Source organism: Pleurodeles waltl, chromosome 1_2 (assembly GCF_031143425.1).
Source record: "Pleurodeles waltl isolate 20211129_DDA chromosome 1_2, aPleWal1.hap1.20221129, whole genome shotgun sequence".
Classification (NCBI taxonomy): domain Eukaryota; kingdom Metazoa; phylum Chordata; class Amphibia; order Caudata; family Salamandridae; genus Pleurodeles; species Pleurodeles waltl.
In genome coordinates, this window is record NC_090437.1 from 117,863,957 (window position 1) to 117,885,382 (window position 21,426).

At 44.1% G+C, this 21,426-nt stretch overlaps 1 protein-coding gene across 1 annotated transcript in view; it reads right to left on the minus strand.

Moving 5' to 3' along the window:
- FRAS1 (Fraser extracellular matrix complex subunit 1) overlaps window positions 1–14,858 on the minus strand; it is a 1,443,020-nt gene extending 1,428,162 nt beyond the window's left edge. The window contains exon 1 of the mRNA XM_069205798.1: window positions 14,707–14,858. Within this exon, the coding sequence (XP_069061899.1) occupies window positions 14,707–14,802 (96 nt within the window). The 5' untranslated portion in view covers window positions 14,803–14,858. The remainder of the gene's footprint in view (window positions 1–14,706) is intronic.
- Window positions 14,859–21,426: the final 6,568 nt, after the last annotated feature.

Sequence of the window (21,426 nt, forward strand, 5' to 3'; positions counted from 1 at the left end):
TCTGGGTCCTTTGTGGGCCAGGTCTGATGTATAGATTTACAAGTACAATGCGAACAGGCCCCCTTGGACTGCTAAATTCAACCTCCACAGCTAATATGTCCCTAGTGGGAGTAAATAGCTCCTTTGCCTTTGGAAACAGGTAGTGCTTTAGCCAAGTTATCAAGCCCTCCGATGCCCTACCAGATGGTGATGGGAGCGCAGTCTTCTGGAAGGTCCAATAACCTGCTCTATAGATCGTAGAAGGGGCCCATGTCTCCTGCAACAGGATAATATGATGTTGATCTATAAAACTGGACCACTCTGGGTTGGTTGTTTTTGGTAACACCTGCCACATTCCAGGATAACAATTTAATTAGTGGATCACTTCCATCCCCAATATTTTGCAACCTCTCTTTAATCTTACTTAAAGAGGGTGTAGCTCCGCAATCCCTCCCTGCTACTTGGTCACTGCAAAATATTCCTGCCTCTGCTCCCACGATACCCACTGACAGGTTGCTTAAGGCACAGGGGTCCAAAGCCTTTTTACTGAGTATATCATCTCTCCCTACCTTCGCTATGGGGGCTTTGTGTCAATCCACGATTGAAGTTGGGCTACTCCTAGAACCCAGTCTTAAAGTACATATACTGGGAAGGATTAGATTGTTAGAGCTCCCTCTGAAAAACAGCTTAGCCATTGATTGGGGGGGGGGGTGGGGTCGTTTGGGTAAGAGTCACTTGGGATGAAGTACCAGGTCTCGATCTTTGGTCAAGCGCTAAGAGACCCTTTACTGTGCTCTGGCTGTTCAATTCAAGCCCTATAAGGTCTGTTTCTAAGCTATCGCTTGAATATCTCTGGACAGTTACTATGTCATCCCTTATAACAGACCTACATTTCTTTACACCCCTTATCCAGTGAATGACTGTTTTTAAGTGAATCCCCTTGTTCCTTTGATCCATGATTTAACTTAGGAATGTTCGTTATATATACACATCATGCTGACTGTGCTTAATCTGACTTAGAGTACTTTGTGGGGGGTCTTTGTTACTATTATCTAAAAACTTATTTCTGTACACCTCGTGGTTTGCCCCTCTTATCAAATTGGTGTCACATTTATTTAAACCGGCCGCCTCAGGTGGTGCACATTCTTCCCATTGGCAGTTTTGTGTTACCACTCCAGCACTCTTTCCCCTATGTGTTCCTGCCATAAATGTTTCAGTTTGTTGAATTTGCGTGGGTAGAGAGTTAGACTGAGGTTTAAAAGAGGATTTCCTTATGTCTCCAATTACGGCAGTTATGCCGTCCAACTTCTTGTATATCATGTGACTGAAGGATATAAGATACTCTCTTAGGCTAACTATTTAAGCTCTTATTTGTACTAGCTGTGCCTCAACAGGAAGTTCCCCCTGGGTTACTAAGTGAATTAATGGCTCCTCAGCTTCCCTTGATACACTCCTCTCTATACTGGAGGCAGCCAGGGAGATAAGAGGTAAAAAACGATTAGAACAATTTATAAGAGGTGATGCGCTACCCTGCTGATTGAACACGCTCAATTTGGGGCGCTCTATTAGATTAGCCGAGGTTTCTAATATAGTAGGCTCAAAGTGAGACCCTCGTGGTAGCACTGGCAACAGCTATCTATTTGCAGGGGTAAAAAAGGATTGTATGTCTTTAGTTGCAACGTTGATCCCTCTCTTGGAAGACTTGGAAGGTTTAGTAGCTAACAAGCTCTCTACTTCCTCTATTAGATCGTCGATTTGAGTCAGTGTACAGTTTTCAGCAGCATGTTGAGGTATTTTCTTCGCCCCTCCCTGCCCAATGGAATTACCGATGGCTTTCCTTTTCCCCCATCCTAAAGGAGTTAATAAAATTCCTCAAAATTGTGTATAGCACGAGGAGAAAGCCAAGGGAGCACGATGACAAATTTATATGTGCTAGGGCCCGCATCCAACAACCACAAACAGGATCTGATGCTTCCTGCGGAGCAGGAGCGCACAGTCAAATGTGTAGGGGCTTAGTCCCGCTCCCAACAACACGGACAAGATCCGACACTTGTAGCGTGAGCACAATGTCAAGTTTATGGGGGTTTAGTCCCACCCCCAACAACCGCAGACGAAATCCTACACTTTTAGTTTGTTTTACATACTTCTGTGATCTGGACTTCAACGTGTCAACAGCAGTGGGAATAAAAACATCCATATCAAATGAAAAAGGCTAAAAAAAAGTACCTCCTGACGGCCACACGCTTATACGCCCCAGGATCAAGTATGTGGTGGAAATGTCGGGGGGGTGACGGGCGGGCTCCTTTGGCCTGAGTTCCAATTTAAAGGGGCCTACTGGGCCTGCCCCTCCTCCTGCTGGTCGCTGTCAGAACGCGCTTCCCCCTTTGCAATCAAATGTTTTACCAAAGACAAAGTTCAATGTTCGGTCCTTCTTCGAATGGACAACTTATCAGCTGTCAAATACATAGATCATCTTGGTGGTACCAGATCCAAACCTCTGGCCGTATTAGCCAAAAGCTTCTGGGAATTCTGCCTTCACAAAAACATTTCAGTTAAAGCAGAATATCTTCCAGGTTCTCTCAACTCAGTGCAGATTGGTACTCGCGTCATCTCTCCGATTACAGCAATTGGAAGCTTCATTCTTCCATCTTCAATTTGATCTATCGCAAATGGGGGTCCCTTTCAGATAGATCTCTTTGCATCTCGCCTCAACTCAACTCCCTCAATTCTTCAGTTGGAGGACAGATCCCCAAACCCTAGCTACGGACACTATTCTTCAAGACTGGTCACATTCAACAAATTATGCCTTTCCTCCCTTCATTATGATCAATAGAGTTCTTGCACAAGTATGGCATCAGAAGGCCACCGTAGTTCTAATAGTCCCCTTTTGTCAGTCTCAAGTCTGGTTCCCTCCTCTTCTCGAATTATCCATAGACTTCCCAGTCCTTCTCCCCTCCTTCCCATCTCTTCTTCTCAACCCTCAGGGTCTTCCTCACGATCTGATCCTCAACAAAATCTCTTCTTCCTTCAGCCTGGAAAGTGTCAGGTCTTCTTCCTCCTATCCAGGAATTTCACTCAAAGTTTCAACCTATATTAACAACTCCTGGGCCCCAGGTACATCCAAAGCATACAAGTCTGCTTGGTCAATCTGGTCTAGCTAGTGTCTGGGAAAATCTAGCAATCCATTTTCAGCAGATTTAAGCTTAATAGCTAATTTTCTTGCTTCCCAAGCTAGCTCTGGTAAATCCTGTGGAACTATCAACCTGTACCGTTAAGTTATTTCCCTTCATCAATGGTAAACCGGTGGGCGAACATCCTGTTATTTGTTGGTTATTAAAGGGAGTAAAATCTGCCAATCCTCCTCTTCCTAAATATACTGTTTTGTGGGATGTTAACCTTGTTTTACAAATGTTTCTATTGTGGCAAGATAATGACTCATTGTAACTACGAAAATAGAGATAAAGATGAGAGAGATAGAGTAGAGAAGAAAACAAAAGAATTGAAAACGAAGGTTCTGTTACAAGCGTACCCGCCACGTGGTGGTCAGAATAGTGATGCACAGAACAACTATCAGAATAACAATCAGCCCCAACCGTTTCAGAGAAACTCGCAAAGAACCGAGTATGCTCAACCACGTATCCCAGTAGGTCCCAATCAGTGTTCATATTGCAAGGAAGAGGGTCATTTCAAGTATAGTTGCCCTGCTTTGCTACAGCGCGCAAATGGTACTTCCGGTTTAAGAGGTCGAGGTGTTCCACAAGCACCTAGAGGAAGAGGACGTGGATATGTTCCCCAGAGCGCACGCCCATTCCTCCCTCAAAACTCAATGAACAGATTTGATCAACAGGTTAATGCATCTGGTAGGACGGCTCAGTACTATACTGATGATTACTATACAGAGGATGAGCATTTGGACAGTAATGATTGCTAGGACAGCCATAGACAAAGAGAGGGAGTTGTTTCAGTTCCAGTAGATCAGAGTGGGCCTTATGTTAAGGTGATTGCATCAGGTGTGTCAGAACCTTTTCTGTTGGATACTGGTGCTACCAAGAGTTCCATTATGCACTCAAAACTCCCTGGCGCACCTTTGTCTGGCGAAACAAATGTATCAGTAGGGTTTTCCGGCGCCCCAGTTAGAAATCCGATTTCTAACCCTATATATCTCTTTCTGTTGGACCTTGTAAATTTGAAACACCCCTTATTTTGACGACAGGTTGTGGCGAGAACTTGTTAGGATTAGATCTGTTAAAGAGATTGTATGCGACATTGTATTGCTCTCCTTCTGGAGTGCATCTCACATTGGGTAAGAAAGTGGTTTCACCAATGTATTTGTCAAAGGACAGATTTCCACCAGAATTTTCGTCTCTTCCTAATACTCTTTGGGCTACTGGACCTAATGATGTAGGTCTTTTGGAAATTCAGCCATATGTGATAACATTAAGAGCCAATGTTAAAATGCCACGTATTCCCCAATACAAGATCTCTAGTGAAGGGGAAAAAGCGTTGTTGGCAATTATTCGTGATCTGATTGAGAAGGATGTAATTGAAGAGACAAGAGGCAACGTTTGCAATAGTCCTGTTTTGCCTGTCTTGAAGCATACTGACCCTACTCAGCCACCTGTTTATAGGTTTGTAATTGACCTTAGAGAGGTGAACAAAATAGTTGTGCCACAGTTTCCAGTCGTCCCCGATATCACTGCATTGTTGACAATGATTCCAGCTTCAGCCACTTGGCTTTCAGTAATAGACCTGAAAAATGCTTTCCTCAGCATCCCTATTGCAGAAGAGAGCAGGGACATTTTTGGCTTCAATTTGGGAGGACGAAGCTTCAGATTTAAGAGAGCTCCTCAAGGCTATTGTGAAAGTCCATCTATCTATAGTCAGGCTTTGAAAGCACAACTTGACACTCTTATGTTACCTGATGGCGCCACTCTCATTCAATATGTCGATGATTTGCTAGTTGCCGCAGATACTAAGGAGATCTGCAAAGAAGCAACATTGTCATTATTGCGTCATTTGTCTGATTTACACCACAAAGTGTCCCTTTCAAAGTTACAGTATTGTCAAAAAGAAGTGACCTATTTAGGTAATCTCTTTTCGAAGGAGGGAAGGCAACTGACCCCAGAGAGAATCAGGGCTGTTGCAGCAATGAGTGTGCCAAGAACACAAAGAGAAGTGCGTGCTTTCTTGGGTATTACATCATATTGCAGACAATGGATACCAAATTTTTCGTTAATAGCCAAACCCTTGGTGGCATTAACTTGTAAAGATACACCAAATCCCGTCCCATGGTCTGAAGATTGCCAGAAAAGTTTTGTCGAATTACGTGATGCATTATGTTCAGCTCCTGTGTTGGGTACCCCCAACTACAGCAAGCCTTTTACATTGTATGTCCATGAGAAAGAAGGTTGTGCGTTAGCAGTTTTGACACAACAGTTTGGAGACAGGGAGCGTCCATGCGCCTATTTCTCTTCAACCTTAGACCCAGTAGCTAAGGCACTACCGAGCTGCTTAAGAGCGGCAGCGGCAGCTGCTGTTTCTATCCGACAGTCTGCTGGTTTAGTGATGAATAACACATTAATCGTAATGGTTCCACATGCAGTGGACACGTTGTTAAACAGAACCAAGACACAGCATTTAACTAGTGCTCGATTGTCAGGTTACGAGTTGACATTGTTAGCAAGCCATGTACATATAAAAAGATGCACTACACTTAACCCAGCTACGTTATTGCCAATTGTGACGGAGTTAGATACTTCTGAACAACATGATTGTCTCCATAGAACAGAAGAAGAAACGAAAGGGAGAATAGACCTTCTGGACACTCCCATTGCAAAGAGTGATGGTACTTTGTGGGTGGATGGTTCATGCTTTAAGCTCCCGAATGGTGACACGACTGCGGCGTATGCGGTGACAACTTTGTGTACGATTGTTGAAGCTGCACGTATCCCACATAATTCAGCCCAAGCAGCTGAGTTAATAGCCCTAACAAGAGCATGTACAGTATCAAAAGGAATGAAAGTGACTATCTAAACCGATAGCCAATATGCATTTGGTGTGGCCCATAGTTTTGGGCGTTTGTGGAAGGAACGTGGGTTCCTGACCTCGCATGGAACTAAAATACAGCATGGTCAGTTGGTAAATGAGCTCCTTGATTCACTTACTTTACCGTTGCAAGTTGCGATTGTGAAGTGTAGCGCACATAAAAAGGTGATGGATGATGTTGGTCGTGGGAATGCATTTGCTGACGAGGTCGCAAAAGAAACGGCAAGGAATGTGATGAGCCGAATGTATGTCGCGGGCCCTGCAAGATGGATTGGTGATGTTGGAATGTGTGAAGACACGATAGAAAGCGTGAAATCGATTCAAGCTGAAGCCACAGAGAGAGAATTGAGTGTGTGGAGAGAAAGTACGGGTAAATTGGATGCGAATGGTTGTTGGGTCGAGTTGTCAGAACATCAAAGATAGTTGCTACCCGATGCGTATGTGCTTGCAGTAGTTACAATGGCTCATGGAATGGCTCACATCAGTGTGAAAGGGATTTGTAAGTTGTTGGCCCCAGTATGGCAAAATGCAGGAATTCCCAAGTGCGCAGAAAATGTGGTTAAAAATTGCATGGTATGCCTGAAACAACCCTGGTAGAGGAACCCCAACTCCAGCTGGTCATTTTGCACCTCCTACGTATCCGTTTGAGGTTTTGCAGCTAGATTTCATCCACATGGAGAGGTGCAACAACTTAAAATACGTACTCGTTGTTTGTGCCTTTTCAAGATGGGTGGAAGCCTATCCCCTAAAAGACAATACTGCGCTATCCACAGCCAAAGCCCTTGTGAAAGTTCTTCCCTAGATTCGGAATGCCGAGAATGATCTGGAGTGACAATGGAAGTGAATTTGTGGGTCAAGTGATGAAGAAAGTATGCGAAGGGCTAGGCATAAACCAAAAGTTTCACGCTGCAAATCACCCCCAATCAGCTGGATTAGTGGAGTGCTATAATGGCACTCTAAAGCTAAAATTGGCCAAGATACAAGCGAGCTCTGGTCTCAAATGGCCTGACGCTCTACCCTTAGCACTCCTATCAACCAGAATGACTGTGCATTCACGAGTGAAACTTAGTCCTTATGAAATAGTCTTCGGCCGCCCGGCCAATATATGGGGAGTGCCTAGGCCCAAGAAGTTTAGCGAGATAGAGCATCCTGTTTTGCTTGACTATCTGTATGAATTGACGGCTAAACTGCGTGTCTTACATCAACAGGTCCACGACACCTTGCCTCCTGTCTCTGAATCTCCAGGTCATCCCATTGAGCCTGGATCCTGGGTTTTAATAAAGAACTTTCAGCGAACCAAAAACGAGCAGCCCAGGTGGACCGGACCGCACCTCGTTCTTCTCTCCACAAGATCAGCTGTTCGAGTAGAAGGGAAGAAACACTGGATCCATGGGACCCATTGCAAAAGGGTACCCCAACCTCTGCCATATGACCGGTGGGTCCAGGAAGGTGTCGCTGACTCAGAGACTGAAACCGTGCCACGTTTTCTGCCTTTCAGCGATGCACGAATAAAAGGAACACTCACTGAGAAATAAAGTGATGACATTTTACAATCAGCAGTATCACCGTCAGTTCGATTGGACACTACAGAACCTGAACTCCTTTTTCAGGACCACACGATACCTGGGACTAACCGTTATAATCTACGACCAAGAATAAAGGACAAATAAAACAGTTTACTTTTCTTCTCTTTAGCAAAGTTCTCCAATATGGAAAATTATTTTTGAATGACTTTTTGCTTTTTTGTGTTTTTTGAACCTCCATCCGGGTTCAGCTGTAGGATCGTGGCTGAAAAGACTTAGGGGGGTAGCCTGTGGACACAAGGTCTACAGGTCTGGTTTGTTCTAGGGCGGCCTGGAACATTCAGAACACTCCTAAGTGAAGTAAACCAACCGCCACGAACGGCAACAGTTAGAGGATGGAATCTTTCCAAAATGGAGAACATGTTGAAAGACTGAGTTTCAAGAAGAGAATATGTGAAACGATAACCAGGAAACGTTTTTTGCTGCTGTGCATTTTTATGTTATTTAGTATACTTATGTTTTTTATAGGATATATTTTATTCTGTTTTAACGTGATATTGTCACCCACTACCTCGTCTACACCTCCTCCTTCCACTGTTTCCCCACATTCTTTTCAACTCCTCCCTAAACATGAATCTGCTAGGAGACTAGAGTTCATTAATAACTCCTTCATCCAGCTTTTGCACCAACACCAACTAGTGATAAATAGAACTAACTGTTGGGTGTGTGGCCTTATGCCTCACACAGCAGATAAAAGGTATCCCTTATCTGATCCTGCCTTTCAGCCACAATGGTTCCGTGTGGGCATTCAGAACGATATTCATCTATGCACACTACCCCCTACGTTTTGCGGAAGACAACCCTAAGAAAGATGCTTTAGTTAAAGGTATCATAGACATGATGAAGGACAATATCTTCTACGAGACTATCCCCAGAGATGAGACAATGGCATATATAGGATGGAACATGACCGGATATGAAGCCACAATGAGTGAGAAACAGCAAGCTAAGATATCTTCCCTGATTTGGGTTGTACCCCATCAGGGTAACATGTGTCTGCAAGGTACTGGCAAGAATCCCAGAGCTCAGCTAGGGGAAAGCGTCTGCACTGAGACATATGTCTTCGCATCTCAGACCTCCCCTCCGCTCTTGGCAGCTAAGGGTACCTATTTCATCTGCCATGATAGAGCCTTTACATGGTTGCCCCCTGACTTTTCGGGCACATGCTTCGTTTCGTTCCTGTTGCCCCCTACCTACACAGCAGCGGCAGATTACCACAAGACAAGGATAGTTAGAGGCGTCTTCAGTGAAGAAGACACTGCAGGACAAGAATTTGGGGACTTCGTAAAGGGTTTGCTGGCGTTCTGGGGACAAATAAGTAACAGCAGGAGCATAAGGCAATTGATAAGAGTGGTTGAATCCACCGTGGCTGAAACCGCTGGTGCCCTTGGTAACTTGACTGCTGAGCTCCAGTCGGATCGTCTTATGACCCTTCAGAACAGGGTCGCATTAGATGTCATACTTGCAGACCGGGGTGGAGTATGTACATTGATCCAATCGAGTTGCTGTGTTTTTGTCCCAGATAACGCTCCAACAGTATACCAGGCCATCTCCAAACTGCATAGAATTTCCGAATCTATTCATTTAGATAAAGGAGATTGGTCATTAATGGGATGGTTCTGGGAACTGATATCAGCATGGGGATGGAAGATTCTGATGGTCATTGGGATGATCTTGGCCATTCTTTTCCTGTTCTGTCTATGCGTGCAGTGTGCTCCTGCGATATGTGGTTTCTGTGTTACATCATGCATAAGGAAACCTGCACCAAGAGACGAGCTAAATACTAGGATGATGTTACAGCAACATCTCAACGACTTTAGAAACACAGACCTGGACTCAGATTAGCATGAGAATAGGTTTATTGCCTATGTAAGGGCAAAAGGAGGGTTTGTGGTTCTAAAAATTCTGGACCCATGTAATTTACTTTGCCACGGCAGTACGATTTTAGTATCAAAAGACCGATAATGACTAGTACACTAAGCATGAGCATTTTCGCTCAATTCCAGCAGCGTTTTCACCTCGAAATCGCCATTTTCTTCCTGCACTCGTGGCTCCCATTTTTAAAAGTTGCCCTCACATAGGCTTATAATACAGTCAGATTTGATTCCAAGGACACGTACACCTTGATTGACTTTTCTCTGACCTGGGCAAGCTGGAACCATTGCCTCAGGCCAAACCTGTTTGGTCAGTCCCTCTCCCAGTGGCCGAATCAGATAGCATCAAGGCACACCATGCCATAAAACCCTTATTATCGCTCACACACCCTGCCTAATCTTGCTCACACCTGCACCTGCTCTTTTCTTCTTCTTACTTTACGAGGGGGAGGTGCCCGTTTTTATTGGGGGTCCACACTTATCTGATGTAAAATACTAGGCCTTGCCGGGTAATTTATTATGGGTTGGATGACATGAAATATGAGGTTTCATCATGACACTGTTTTTTCCTTTGTAGTGAAAACATGTGAATGACCAACCAAAATGTCAAGAATGTTTGCCTGAAGCTTAAAAAACTGTATATAAAGAAACCTGATTTTGCATTGACACACAGTCTCCTGAGAACATACAAACCGTGCTGTTGTACTTCTAAGACGCTTGTTACTTGGCTGCAGCCAATAAATTCGATCTTTGACTTCACCTAGAAGACTCTGAGTTTCTGTGGTCTGAATCAGGAAAGTACCCGAGGTCTTTGGGTGTACCCTGGCACCGCTGGGTTACCGTATCAGTACCGGTTCTGAAAAACCCAGTACCTCAATTCTGAGATCAGCAGATTGGTCAAATGATGTTACATTTCGTACTTTTTATTGTAAACCTGTTAATACTGCATCTTCAGTGGTAATTGATATGCTTTAGTTGATATGCTTTAAACAAGCATAAAATAGGAGCCTCCGGTCTTGTCATAAATGTAGATTTTCCAAAAATCTATGATGGAAAGTCTTAATTTTATTAAAGACACGGAGGTGAGTATTATCCCACCACATTTATGCTAACTTTGTTTTTATATCCCTCCCTTTAGTCTCTACCAACGCTCCAGCGACGACCTCTGGATAAATCCCAGAGTTCTTTTAACCTCAAGAATTACACGTTCTCTCAGCTTGTCTTTCCTTCGGATTGCCTCCAATTTCATTCCATCAACAGTGTGTCCGTTTTTTTCTCTGGACTGGTTTCAAGACTTGTTTGCTCTAATTTTAGCTGCGCGTGTAATCGCTTGCATATTACCACTGTTTAAATCCTTTCAATGACTTCTCGCAGAAGAAAAGAGGGCTGCTTGCAGTCAAGCCTGGTATATCTTTAGGTGTATTGTGTTCTGATTGGTCATCTGTTTCTCTTTGTTTCCCATTGTTAGCTTGTTCTGCTAGCCATATGGGATTGGTTATTGTTCTTGACTGCAGCTGCTATTGAAAATAAAGCAGGAAAAGTAAGCATAAGCATAATACTCGCCTCCGAGTCTTTAATAAAATTAAGACTTTTCATCATAGATATTTGGAAAAATCTACATTGTTCTGCACCATTAGGGCATTCAGAATTGCAGCATGTGCTACAACTGGACATAGCCTGTCTGAGCTTAAAAGAGGGATAACATTCTTTTCAAAGGACAACATAGGCTGGATGCCTAAAGCGAGAAAGGTAGAATGGGACCCAGAGATCATGAGGGACAGAATAAGTGAGGGCCCAGTCTGGTTACAAGGAACATTATGATAACAAACATGGTTGCAAGTTGGTGAAATTGTAAGTAGGAGATATGGTTGGGGAGAGTGAAAAAATCTGGCGTTTTGAGGAGTGATCAAAATATGTTTTCTAAACCACTTAAGAGCATTAAAGTTTTCTGTAATTCTGCATTATTAAGTAATGGGAAAAGTAAGGCATTTCAGTTCACTAGCAATGTGCAGCAAAGGAAATGGATTGGTACAAAGTAGGGTATTAAGTAGAAAGAAATTCAACTGGTTAGTGGATAAAAAGATTTGGCTCCCGTAGAGGTATAACAGAGTGCTTATCAGGATTCAGAACAACAACAAATTTCTAATCAAGGTTTAGTAGAGTGGAACCTAGTCCCCACACATCAATTGATGATTGAGAAGATTTGGTAGAATTTTACACAAACCATCAAAGTTTAAAGATTTCATTTGAGAGTAATTTACAAAACCATCAAAATTTAGTAAAAATAAAAAAATAAGAAGAAACCCATGTAAAATGCACCATAAAACATCGGTTATTATGCGATTAAAGTTCTAATGTATTTTATAATCTGGACTGCTCATATAGTAATTCTTCATCGTTTTGTATATTGGTTATTGTTTTGTTTATTATACAAGGTGACGATGTGTATGTAGCGTTTGTTGCCTTAGTTTAAATAAAAGTATTGGGATTGTAGTGTGTGCCACTTAGGACACTGTAGTCCTAAGTGGCACGCGCATAGCAGCTATCGGGTACATACAATTTAGTGATATCAGAACTCAATGATGTTACCTACTGATGAGATTCAGAATGTTGGCGAGTTGCTAAGGCTGATGTTGTGAGGAGACAGTTGTTAGCACCGTTACGAGTGCTATTTTATTTGTACCAAGATTTACAAAACAAACTTGAAGCATAACGTTAAAGGTGAAGCATCGTCTCTACACAAACACACCTAATATAAAGCCAGACCTCTTAGATTTATCAATGCCTATTAGCACTTGCCTAACTTTGATTCAGTATCAGATAAGTTAAAAACAACTCACATTCTTCCCTTCGCATTACTTTCCACTGCAATCTGACTCTTAGTCACTCGGTCCTCTTTCCTCGCTCAGCTCTTTCTGAAATCTCTACACCTGCATATTTCACACTTCATCTCCTTCCTTTACAATGCCATCATTTCGCTCTCTCTTCTGCATTTATTTTTTTGCATCTCTCCCACTGCTAAATCACCTTTCGTATGCACAGAAGCAATTTTCTCTTCGTTTAGTGCTGCCCATATTTCCCTGGCTGCATAGCCCCGTTGTACACTTTACGATTACCATAGAACTGCAATTACGATTACAATTTAACTGACCATCGCCATGTGTACTCTACGGAGAGGCCAATTGTTGGATAAACATTTAGTCAAAACACCTTTATGACGGGCAAAGTCAGTAACTGGAACTGCCGTCAGCCTCAAATTCAGAATCTGTTAGTTATGCTCCATCATGAACACTCATCCCCATGCTGACCACATCCGAACACCTAAAGGTGACATGATAGTCTGTAATATGCGCTATCCAAAATTCAAGTCATGTAGCACTAAAAGCAAAACTACGGAAACACACCTAAAGGAAAAAATAACTAATTCGTCAGACATATGGACACATGCAAAATGAATGAAAACGTGGGAAACGCATCAAATGACATCAGAATCATTCTTTTTGTACACACCGTCACGTTCGTTTGTACACACGTCAGTGTTTACAACTATAATATTCAGGACATGAACATAGGACCCGTTTCAAAGCCTATTTTTAATTACGGAAGTCCTGGCAGCAGGGCATGAATGAGTTACAGATGTCGGCTCCCTTTACTCGCTTGCCTGGTGAGGAGCCGCAATCAAACGGTGGCAGGGAAAATTAGCTGAAAACCATTGTAAATAGTTATTTTCTACTCGTTTTCGGAGGCTGTAAGCAGCCGATGTCCATAAAAGGTGTGAAAACAACACAGGAGCACCGGCCACAGACCCCATGAGCCTTTTTTTTTTTTTTTTAGGAGAGGGTGGGGGCTTGGTGCGGGGCAGAGTGCCTCTTAGTTCTTGGCACCAGGCCCCGTCCCCTCCAAGGCCCCGCCTCCACTTCACGTTAGGAAAATATTTTGTAAATTGGCAGGTATGCCCTCTATAGGAGCAATAAAGGGCGTGAGTGTAAGCAGGGGAAACTGTGGACGGTCTGCAAAGATGTGCAGTAGTATATGCAGATCGCCATACAGAAGCTTTGGCAGGGCTGAATTTGAATTTCCGAGTTGAAACTGTAGGAAGTGTTACAATTCTGCTGACTTTCACTTTAAAAGCTTCATTTAGACCTAGTATGGGGAGAGGATGTGGCGTTACGGGGAGAGGTGTCGACCTTTTAACAGGAGAACTAGGTTCGAGCCTCGGCTCAAGACGTCCCATGATTTGGGGCAAATTACTTAATCTCACCTCAGTTTACAAAAGAGAAAAAAAAAAAAAAAAAAAGGGAAGAAGAAGAAGAAGAAGAAGAAGAGAACGCGTCCAAGTGTCATATATAACCGGTGCTCATATTATAATTCACTACCAATACAATTCGGGACGAGCTCGCGCTATATAAAACAGAAAAAAATAAATACAAGCGTAGATAGCAAGGCCAGCGTGAAATGCATCGCAGCTGCGTACTGAATAGTTCAAATTCCCGATAAAACGCATTGACTATAAAATTAACATTTCCAACCGATTAAAGATTCAGCTATTTGTTCCACTGCAATGGTGACACTGAACAAATATCTGTGCTGGGCGCCCACACGCTAAAATCAAATGCACACACTTTAATTCCAGCTAGCTATGCACCTCCGTGTGTCGCTAGGTATCCACTACTTTCACACGGGAACCAAGAGAGAAGTCATGCACACAATGGAAACCCCTGCAAACAGCAGGTTCCCAGGTAAGTGTTCAGAGGCTCTGAACAGCCAATGCCCACGAGGGGATGTTAAACCTTCCCAGGACATCGAGGCGGCCTCGGAAGTTTTTTTTTGTGGCGCGTTATGAGGGAGGCAAGGAGTTTTTTAAAAAAAGAAAGAAAAACAATGCACTGGCACAAAACTCTGCTCTCTAGTCACATGGCGAAACTGTTTCACTTTGTGTAGTTTTTGTATAGCGTGATTTCGGCCCTGGGGCACTGGAACGCTTAGCAAGAGCACCAGTTACAATATACAAGGTCAGATTAATTTTTAAAGCAAAGACAGATTAAGTGATTTGCCCAAAATCACAAAGTACGCAAAGACCGTTCCGAAACTGTTGTTCTGTTCCTAAATAGGCAGGTCTTGCCGTAAGCCGGCGTTCTGTCTAACACGCTAACACACCCACCCACCCAGGCACAGTTAACTTCACAGCGCTCTTTTAAACTGCTCTCCAGCCTCTTTTTACTTACCTGCAAAACGAGCAACGAGGAATCATTACCAGAGAGTAGCATTTCGTCTAAGGCTTCGATGAGTGGTAAACAGAACAAGAGAACGAAGCAGGCCATTGCGCAGAGCCGGCTCCTACCCTACACTGGGGACTGAGGCTCGTGCGAAAAAATTTGTGTGACGTACCTTCACACATGCGCACAACCTTCAACTGTGAGCTTCACCCTGCCCCCAATAGTCAGGCAACGGAACTGAAGTTCTCCCACAATAAAGTGAAATAACTTGTTTGATCTCTTCTTTTACCACCTCGTTAGAGGTCGGGCCTCACAATGAGAGACCCGTGGCGTCAAATTAAGACCGACAGTGAACAGCCTCGGGCGTGACTATCCTACGCCCGAAGAGCAACTTTTGGCGTCGCCGAACTTAGGCCCATATTTATACTTTTTGACGCTAAACTGCGCTAACGCAGTTTAGCGTCAAAAAGTTTTGCGCCGTCTAACGCCATTCTGAAGCGCCATGCGGGCGCCGTATTTATGGAATGGCGTTAGACGGCGCAATCAGACCGGCGCTGCCTGGTTTGCGTGGGAAAAAACCACGTAGACCAGACAGCGCCGGCGTAGGGGGAAAATGGCGCATGGGCGTCTTAAAATGGGGCAAGTCAGGTTACGTCGAAAAAATCGTCTTAACCCGACTTGCGCCATTTTTTAACGACGCCCATCCCCCATCAACATGACTCCTATCATTGTAAAGATAGGAGTCATGCCCCCTTGCCCAATGGCCATGCCCAGGGGACTTATGTCCCCTGGGCATGGTCATTGGGCATAGTGGCATGTAGGGGGGCACAAATAAGGCCCCCCTATGCCACCAAAACAAAATATAAAAAAATAAAAAATTATACTTACCTGAACTTACCTGAATGTCCCTGGGGTGGGTCCCTCCATCCTTGGGGGTCCTCCTGGGGTGGGCAAGGGTGGCAGGGGGGGTCCCTGGGGGCATGGGAGGGCACCTGTGGGCTCATTTTGAGCCCACAGGCCCCTTAACGCCTGCCCTGAGCAGGCGTTAAAAAGTGGCGCAAATGCGCCGTTTTTAGCCACGCCAACTCCCGGGCGTCTCTTTTGCCCGGGAGTATAAATACCACGTAAAGGCCTGGGAGTCATTTTTTAGACGGGAACGCCTCCCTTGCATATCATTAACGCAAGGAAGGGGTTCACGCTAAAAAATGACGCACATTCCGGGAACTTTGGCGCTATTCGCCTCTAACGCCATAGTATAAATATGGCGTTAGTTGGCGTTAGTTTTGCGTCGAAATTGCGTCAAAAAAAACGACGCAATTTCGGCGCAAACGGAGTATAAATATGGCCCTTAATTTGTTTTTCTTTTTCATTTATTTATGTACAGGCGTTTTCAGAGAAGTTGCCACAGTGCTTTAGTACGGTGTCTCAATTCACGGCTTGCCTCATATGAACACTACTTGGCATCACTCTCTTAAATAACATAAAATAAAACCAGGCTTATCCTGCGACGGCAGGTTGTTGCACTCCACGTACCTTGGCTACCCCGTGCAATGGTTTGGCGCAGCCCAATTTTTCACATATTCTACGTAATGTTGAAAAATATAGAACATTATACTCCAGTGTGCCTAAGCGAACGTCATATGCCACATTAAAAACAATGGCAAGTTTACAATTTTTTTATTTTTACCACATTTAAAGCACAGCTCTAGCCCAAAGGGACGGCGGAGCCCTCTATGTAAATGAATACAAATACTACAACGTACAATAACATTCATTCAAAATAAAATAACCAATAATTCAAACAACATTCGACGCAATTTTGGTAACAAAAATACACACCGAAAGCAGTTTCAAATGTGAATAAATAAATTTAAAAACGTAAGAAAACAAACATTCTGGAAATAATGGTCAAAAGAAAAGTAGTTAAAGTTTAAATGTTTTCTAAAAAGACTGTAAGGAAGAAATAAGGCACAATCAATAGGTATCATTTTTTTTTGATCCACAATAAACAATGCACCCGTGCATTAACTCCTTCGCTGCCAGGCCTTTTTCCCCTCAGGTGCCAAGCCTTTTTTTGGCCATTTGGGACAGTTCACGATAGGGCTCTCATAACTTTTTGTCCACATAAGGTACCCACTCCAAATTTACATCCTTTTTTTCCCAACATCCTAGGGATTCTAGAGGTACCCAGACTTTGTGGGGTCCCCTAAGGAAACCAAGAAATTAGCCAAAATACAGCGAAAATGTTGTTGTTTTAAAAAAATGGGAAAAAGGGCTGCAGAAGAAGGCTTGTGGTTTTTTTCCCTGAAAATGGCACCAACAAAGGGTTTGCGGTGCTAAAATCACCATCTTCACTGCTTTCAGGAACAGGCAGACTTGAATCAGAAAACCCAATTTCTCAACACAATTTTGTCATTTTACTGGGACATCCCATTTTTACTATTTGTTGTGCTTTCAGCCTCCTTCCACTTAGTGACAGAAATGGGTGTGAAATCAATTCTGGATCCCAGAAAGCTAAACATTTCTGAAAAGTAGACACAATTCTGAATTCAGCAAGGGGTCATTTGTGTAGATCCTGAAAGTGTTACCTACAGAAAATAACAGCTGAAGTAAAAAAAATATTGAAATTGAGGTGAAAAAAACCAGCAATTTTTCTCCATGTTTTACTCTGTAACTTTTCCCTGCGATGTCAGATTTTTGAAAGCAATATACTGTTACGTCTGCTGGACTCTTCTGATTGCGGGGATATTGTAGGTTCATCAAGAACCCTAGGTACCAAGAGCCAATATATGAGCTGCACCTTGCAATGGGTTTTCATTCTATACTGGGTATACAGCAATTCATTTGCTGAAATATAAAAAGTGAAAAATCAGTATTGTAGGAGGCTGGCCTGGCTTATAGTGGGTACCTAGTGGTACTTACACCTTGTGCGGTCCAGTTATCCCTCATTAGTAGATTAGAAGTGTTCTAGCAGCCTAGGCTGATAGAGGTATCTATAGCAGAGCAGCTTAGGCTGAAGTAGGAGACATGCAAAGCTCCTACTATACCACTTACACCATATAGCACTATATCATAAGAAAACACAATACTCAGATTTACTAAAAATAAAGGTACTTTATTTTAGTGACAATATGCCAAAAGTATCTCAGAAGATATACTCCCTTAGGAGGTAAGTAATATACACAAAATATACACACAAACCAAAATCATGTAAGTAAACAGATAGAAAAGTAGTGCAAACACTGTAGAACACAATAGAACGCAATAGGAGACAACAGGCCTAGGTGCAACACAAACCATATACTCCAAAAGTGGAATGCTGACCACAAATGGACCCCAGGCCTAGTGTAGTGTGTAAAGGGTCGCTAGGAGTGTAAGAAAACACTAAGGGTGTCCAAGATACCTGTAGGAAAGTACCATCTTTCCTGGCATGTTACCCCCATTTTTCACTGTATATATGTTGTTTTAGTTGTATTTATCAATGGGACCCTGCCAGCCAGGGCCCCAGTGCTCATAAGTGTGCCTGAATATGTTACCTGTGTTATGACTAACTGTCTCACTGAGGCTCTGCTATCCAGAACCTCAGTGGTTATGCTCTCTCATTTCTTTCCAAATTGTCACTAACAGGCTAGTGACCAATTTCACCAATTCACATTGGCATACTGGAACACCCTTATAATTCCCTAGTAGGGGGACAGAAACCTGTCTGAGGGTTGGCAGCAGCGGTAACTGCAGAGAAAACCCCAGAGAGCTAGTTTGGCAGTACCCGGGGTCCATGCTGGAGCCCAGGGGATGCATGGAAATGTCCCCCCAATACCAGAATGATATTGGGGTGACAATTCTATGATCCTAGACATGTTACATGGCCATGTTCGGAGTTACCATTGTGAAGTTACACATAGGTATTGACCTATATGTAGTTCACGCGTGTAATGGTGTCCCCGCACTCACAAAGTCCGGGGAATTTGCCCTGAACAATGTGGGGGCACCTTGGCTAGTGCCAGGGTGCCCACACACTAAGTAACTTTGCACCTAACCTTCACTAAGTGAGGGTTAGACATATAGGTTACCTATAAGTTACTTAAGTGCAGTGTAAAATGGCTGTGAAATAACGTGGGCGTTATTATACTCAGGCTGCAGTGGCAGTACTGTGTAAGAATTGTCTGAGCTCCCTATGGGTGGCAAAAGAAATGCTGCAGCCCATAGGGATCTCCTGGAACCCAAATACCCTGGGAACCCAGGTACCATATACTAGGGAATTATAAGGGTGTTCCAGTATGCGAATCAGAATTGGTAAAATTGGTCACTAGCCTGCAGTGACAATTTTAAAAGCAGAGAGAGCATAAACACTGAGGTTCTAGTTAGCAGAGCCTCAGTGATACAGTTAGGCACCACACAGGGAACACATACAGGGCACACTTTATGAGCACTGGGGTCCTGAGTGGCAGGATCCCAGTGACACAGGTAAAAACAAACATATATACAAGTAAAAATGGGGGTAACATGCCAGGCAAGATGGTACTTTCCTACAGGTATCAAGAAAACCTTTGTATTTCCAAAATGGGCACAAGATAATGTGATGAGAAGCAGGGGTTATTTTCACATCTCTGAATTCCCGGATGCCCATACTTGCATGTGAATTACAGGGCTTTACTCAAATAGACATATTTTTTACACACTGTCTTACATTTGGAAGGAAAAAATGTAGAGAAAGACAAGGCGCAATAACACTTGTATTGCTGTTTTGTGTTCCCCCAAGTCTCCCGATAAAAATAGTACCTCACTTGCATGGGTAGGCCTAATGCTCATGACCGGAAACGCAGCATGGACACATCACATTTTTACATTGAAATCTAACATGTTTTTTGCAAACTGCCTAGCTGTAGATTTTGGCCTCTAGCTCAGCTGGTGTAGGAAAGTACCATCTTGCCTGGCATGTTACCCCCATAGTTCACTGTATATATGTTGTTTTAGTGTATGTGTCACTGGGACCCTGCCAGCCAGGGCCCCAGTGCTCATAAGTGTGCCTCTATGTGTTCCCTGTGTGATGACTGTCTCACTGAGGCCCTGCTAATCAGAACCTCAGTAGTTATGCTCTCTCTGCTTTCTAAATTGTCACTAACAGGCTAGTGACCAATTTCACCAATTCACATTGGCATACTGGAACATCCTTATAATTCCCTAGTATATGGTACTGAGGTACCCGGGGTATTGGGGTTCCAGGAGATCCCTATGGGCTGCAGCATTTCTTTTGCCACCCATATGGAGATGTGACAATTCTTACACAGGCCTGCCAGTGCAGCCTGAGTGAAATAACGTCCAAGTTATTTCACAGCCATTTACCACTGCACTTAAGTAACTTATAAGTCACCTATATGTCTAACCTTCACCTGGTGAAGGTTGGGTGCAAAGTTACTTAGTGTGTGGGCACCCTGGCACTAGCCAAGGTGCCCCCACATCGTTCAGAGCAAATTCCCCGGACTTTGTGAGTGCGGAGACACCATTTCACGCGTGCACTATACATAGGTCACTACCTATATATAGTGTCACAATGGTAACTCTGAACATGGCCATGTAACATGTCTAAGATCATAGAATTGCACCCCAATGCCATTCTGGCATTGGGGAGACAATTCCATGATCCCCCGGGTCTCTAGCACAGAACCCGGGTACTGCCAAACTGCCTTTCCCGGGGTTTCACTGCAGCTGCTGCTGCTGCCAGCCCCTCAGACAGGTTTCTGCCCTCCTGGGGTCCAGCCAGGCCTGGCCCAGGAAGGCAAAACAAAGGACTTCCTCAGAGAGAGGGTGTTACATCCTCTCCCTTTGGAAAAAGGTGTGATGGCTGGGGAGGAGTAGCCTCCCCAGCCTCTGGAAATGCTTTGATGGGCACAGATGCTGCCCATCTCTGCATAAGCCAGTCTACACCGGTTCAGGGATCCTCCAGCCCTGCTCTGGCGCGAAACTGGACAAAGGAATGGGGAGTGACCACTCCCCTGACCTGCACCTCCCAGGGGAGGTGCCCAGAGCTCCTCCAGTGTGCCCCAGACCTCTGCCATCTTGGAAACAGAGGTGTTGCTGGCACTCTGGACTGCTCTGATTGGCCAGTGCCATCAGGTGACGTCAGAGACTCCTTCTGATAGGCTCTTACCTTTTTTACTAGCCTATCCTCCTTCCTAGGTAGCCAAACCTCCTTTTCTGCCTATTTAGGGTCTCTGCTTTGGGGAATTCTTCAGATACCGAATGCAAGAGCTCACCAGTTCCTCTCCATCTCCCTCTTCACCTTCTGCCACAGGATCGACCGCTGACTGCTCAGGAGGCCTGCAAAACTGCAACAGAGTAGCAAAGACGACTACTGCAACCTTGTATTGCTTCATCCTGCCAGCTTTCTCGCCTGTTTCCTGGTGGTGCATGCTCTGGGGGTAGCCTGCCTCCTTCTTGCACCAGGAGCTCTGAAGAAATCTCCTGTGGGTTGACAGAATCTTCCCCCTGCAACCGCAAGCAACAAAAGACTGCATCACCGGTCCTCTGGGTCCCCTCTCAGCATGACGAGCGTGGTCCCTGGAACTCAGTAACTCTGTCCAAGTGACTCCCACAGTCCAGTGACTCTTCAGTTCAAGTTTGGTGGAGGTAAGTCCTTGCCTCCCGACGCTAGACTGCATTGGTGGGTACCGCGTGATTTGCAGCTGCTCCGGCTCCTGTGCACTCTTCCAGGTTTTCCTTTGTGCACAG